The 4,469-nt window shown below is 47.8% G+C and overlaps 1 protein-coding gene across 1 annotated transcript in view; it reads left to right on the forward strand.

The window, feature by feature from the left end:
• Positions 1 to 386: 386 nt before the first annotated feature.
• The window catches only part of LOC108239862 (RNA-binding protein Musashi homolog 1), a 23,524-nt gene continuing 19,441 nt past the window's right edge, over positions 387 to 4,469 (forward strand). Inside the window, exons 1-3 of the mRNA XM_017422860.3 lie at positions 387 to 632; positions 1,064 to 1,145; positions 1,292 to 1,376. Coding sequence (XP_017278349.1) covers positions 596 to 632; positions 1,064 to 1,145; positions 1,292 to 1,376 — 204 coding nt within the window. The 5' untranslated portion in view covers positions 387 to 595. The remainder of the gene's footprint in view (positions 633 to 1,063; positions 1,146 to 1,291; positions 1,377 to 4,469) is intronic.

Below are 4,469 nucleotides of genomic sequence, written 5' to 3' on the forward strand. Positions count from 1 at the left end.
GGCTCGCGCGCGCCTCTCTCTCGGCCCGGTTTGAGTTCACCTTGGACTTTAGTTGAGTTCAGTTGCGGGAGTGAAGCCGCGCCGAGACAAAAGACAAGCAGCACGCTGCGTGTGTGCGACTCGGTGTGTGTGTGTGTGTGTGTGTGGGATGGATCCACTCACACCGGAGGAAACACACACACACACACACACAGACGCACCGCTGCTTTCCGTCTCTCCCCGCTCCTCCTCCTTTCTTGTTTGTTTATTTGTTTTCCTCCACAAGGCCACATTGTAACTTCTCCATCATGTAGAAAACCGTATCCCCTTTTTAAATTTGTATTTATCGTTTTTGTTTTAGTGTAATTTTATCCCCCCCCCCTCCTGCTCCTCTTCCTCCTCTTCCTCCTCCAGGGGATTATAACGGCCCGGCTGGCCGATGGGTGACTTCGCAACATGGCCGATGCTTTCTTCTTTACTTTATTGATGCTCTCACACACACATGACGCGCGGCTCCTCCGAGGTTTCCTCTTGGATGTGCTGCCTTTTTTTTGTTGTTGTTGTTGCTCATGTCTGACGTGATTCTCACGGCTTGTGTTTCCTCTCCTTCAGCAAAATGTTCATCGGGGGTCTGAGCTGGCAGACGACACAAGGTGAGCCGTCCTCTTTCCCTGCGCCTCTCACCTGAAAGTTGGAGCAGAAACGCCGTAAATAGTGAAATGAAAGGCTCCCATTCAGGAGTGAGGGGGTTTTGTGTGTGCGCAGGAGATTAACCCTGGCGCGCGCACAGACACACACACTTGTCTTGCGCTCTTTACGCTGTTAATAACAGCAGAGGGCACCTCTAGTGAATGAGCTAATCGATTATTCAGCATTAAAGCAGAAGTTTTTAGTGTTCTTGTTGTGTGTGTGTGTGTCTGTGTGAGTGAGCTGCCATGCTGGATGGTCAGATGGGACACAAACAACGTGGTCCCCCCTCCTCCTCCTCCTCCCTCATTGTTTCGCTCTCGGGGGCCTGTCTGTCTGTGGCGCGGCTCTGACCCCTCGCTGTCCTCCTTTTTTTAAAATTTGTTTTTGTTTTCAGAGGGACTGCGGGAGTACTTCGGCAAATTCGGCGAGGTGAAGGAGTGCATGGTGATGCGGGATCCCGTTACCAAGCGGTCGAGGTAAGAGGAAGCGGAGGGGGGTGGTGTGTGGGTGGGAGAGGGAGGCGTGTGCGCCCCAGCCAGCCGTCCGTCCTGCCTCTGGATGCCTCGCGCTGCTCCTCGTGCAGGAAGCCGCCGCCGCTGAGAGTTTCTGTGTCTCCCTGCAGGGGCTTCGGGTTCGTCACATACGCGGATCAGGCCGGCGTGGAGAAGGTTCTGGCGCAGAACAGACACGAGCTGGACTCCAAAACGGTGACTTTACTTTATTTATTTTATTTTTTTCTCCTCACTCTTTCTGCCGCTTGGTGCGTTTTTCTGCCTCCCCGCTTGTAAAGTTTAGGAGTGCGTTTTGGAGCAGCTACCCTCCTCCTCCTCTTCCTCCTGTCTGCTCACTCCCCCACCCCTCTCTCCAAATCCCGGTTCAGGGCGCCAACATGAAAGCGTTCTTTCTTGGGCTTCATTGCCATGGTTACCTGGGGGACCTGAATGGGGGTAAGAGCCCCTGCAAAATAATAATAATAAAAAAAAGTAAAACCCTCACAGGTTAAAGCCAGAAGAGAGAGCTCACATTTTCTTCTTCTTTCACTGAAATGTAACAGCGTCCATCTTTTAATGAACAAAAAGTGGGAGTTGTTTTTGGTTAGGAAACAGCTTCCCAACTGATGCGGAGGTCAGAATCAGGCTCGTTTGGGTTGAAAGTTTAATTATTGGTGTAATGAACGTGTTTAAGCAACTCCTCTAACCAGGACTTCATTTGATTCCCCTCCTCCCCCCACAACTGGAATATAAAAAGTCAAACGTGATGGCGTTTTGGTTGGCGTCTTGGTCAGACCGCACGATGAAAGCGATCACACACTCTTGTGTAGCGCTCAGACTGTGTGCTGCGGATGACCCTCGGCTACTACCGTGTCTCGTTTTACCTCAGTGTCTGCGAAACCGACTGGGCTCGAGTCATTTGGTGTGTTGGCTAATGTTAAACAGCTGTGGCGGCCAGCTTGAGCGAAGTTGGCTCCAAAAGTTAATCAGTTGTAGCTGTACGTCCAGCGATTACTTTCTGGGAGTTTCGTTAAAATCTGTCCAGGGGGTCGTGAGATATTTCGCTAACAGATAATCAGGGTTGGCTCCAGCGGTTGATGCTAAAGTTTTAAGTAAAGATCGAACGCAGGGAGTAGCTCTTGGAGTATGTGTTGTGACTGACTCTCAGCTGCTAACACACCAAATTTTATCAGAATATCTGGAAAAAGTGACTAAAATACATCCATTCTTTTGATTTCTAAGGTCAGTTGACTGTGGCAGCCATCTTGAATTGGGTAGGCTCCTAAAGGTAATCAGCTGGAGAAGTACATCCAGTGGTTACCTTCTAATAGTTTCATTAAAATCTGTCCAGGGGTTCAAGAGATATCTTGGTAACAGACAGACATTATCGCCCGCCATCGCCTTTCAGCAGCGGCTGATAATGATGTGTGAATCCCAGCAGTTTGTTTGATTTGAATGTCTGTGCAGGTGTGAACGCTGCTGTCTTGGTCATGTAGATGGGTTTAGTTGTAGGAACAGGCACAGGGTGTGTCTTCGTCAGCTTGTGGCACACACACACACGCACACAATAGGATCATTTGAGAGTGAAAATTGGTGGCACAGAAAGGCACCAGCAGAGCCCAGGGGTGGAGAAAGGTAGAGTTGGTTAGTTGTCGAAGCAAGTCCGTTGCCGGGGGTGACGCCACAGCCTCTGGAGACGTGGCTGTAACTGCACGGCCCCGCTGGGATTCACGTCTCCATAACAACTTCTCCGGGCTAGTTCGCGTTCAACCTAAAGGCTCCGGGCCCGGCAGAACGCCGACAGGGACGGCGTCGAGTCGTTGTTGGACTTTTTGCACGCTGTTTCTGGGCAGTTGAAACGCACGAAACGAGCTGCTGTTTAGTCCAAAGCGCCTGTTGCTGGGTCTGCTTCAAAGTAGCTTCTGAGCGACTGCAAAGTGTTACTTTGTGAGTCATATTAGCTCTTAAAACTAGGTGCTGCTGGAGCATCTGAAAGTCAGACCTTGTGTGTGTGTGTGAACACTGGTTTGGAGGCTCAGCTTGGCAGTCCACTGATGGGGTTAGGCGTTGCCCTGTTATAAACCAAAATCCAGCAGAAGGCTAAATAATAATAATGCTAACAGCTCTGGGTGTTGTTGCAGCATTAACTGGGGCTCCATTTGTCTAAACATGGTTGCCGTTTTGTTGCTCAGTTTTGGAAATAAAAGTAGATCTTTCTTTTTTTTTGGTCTAAATTAATTATTCTGTTTGTTTGTCCATTTTTATTATTTTCTACACACTGTGTTTGACACAGCTGGACTCTTCATCAGATCCTTAAAGGCATCACTCCTTGCTTTCGTATTTTTGCCCCCTTTCCAAGCCTTTGGTTTACGTGAGAAGCAGGTGCAGGCCGTGCAGTGTGTGAGAGCGGTGTAATGGGGCAACAGGAGCAGGGTGAGGACACACGGGGCGAGAAGTAAAACTTCATTAACTGGTGCAAGGTCCGTACCACCGGTTACAAGCGGAATTAAACATTTACAGCGCTGTTGCGTCCCGCATTATTTAAAAATCCACAAAAAAAAGATAAATATCAGTTCTAAAGCCCCGTCTGCACCTGTGCTGTAGCGTTTCAGAGTATGACTAAACGTGAGGTTTGCCTATTGTTTCCAGAGAGAGCTCCGTTGAGGTTGCTGTTTTGTTTGGAGGTTAGATTTCCTGTCGGGGCCAAAGTGTTGCCTCAGGGTGTGCTGTTGCGTTTCTGTGGACAGAGAAAGAAGGGCACAACTGGTTCGGCGTTTTGTTTTCTCTGTGTGAAGCGCTTCACTGGGACCGGTTACAGGAAGAAGAAAGATGGCAAGGGAAGAGATTCGCAGTAAAAAAACAAAAAACATCCACACGTCTTGCATTTTTAAAGGATAGATAGTCATTTTCTTCCTAATAAAGTACACAAAATGGTTTTCAGTGCAGTAATTCAGCATTTTTTGTTTATTTAGAAGGTATTGTTCCAACATAATACCTAAAGTGAATAATGTTGACCTTCCATTGTTTACAAGGACAATATAATTTAAATAGAAACTGCTCAAATGTATGAAAAACGATTGGATTTGTTAGGTTGGCGTATGTGATTTTTGTATTATACATACAGTAAAATAGAATACATGTGTCATAATAGCGGATAATTGCTGTTTTTGGCACCAAAACACTGTAGTTATTGATGCTAATACAGCTGCTTTCTTTCTGCACAAACTACTGGCTCCACACCTGACTGTGGCTCTTGGTTCCTGACTGGAAGATTAGCTGTTAATGCTGACATGGGCAAAACTGAAGGGG

The sequence above is a fragment of the Kryptolebias marmoratus genome, linkage group LG4 (genome assembly GCF_001649575.2).
Source record: "Kryptolebias marmoratus isolate JLee-2015 linkage group LG4, ASM164957v2, whole genome shotgun sequence".
Classification (NCBI taxonomy): Eukaryota; Metazoa; Chordata; class Actinopteri; order Cyprinodontiformes; family Rivulidae; genus Kryptolebias; species Kryptolebias marmoratus.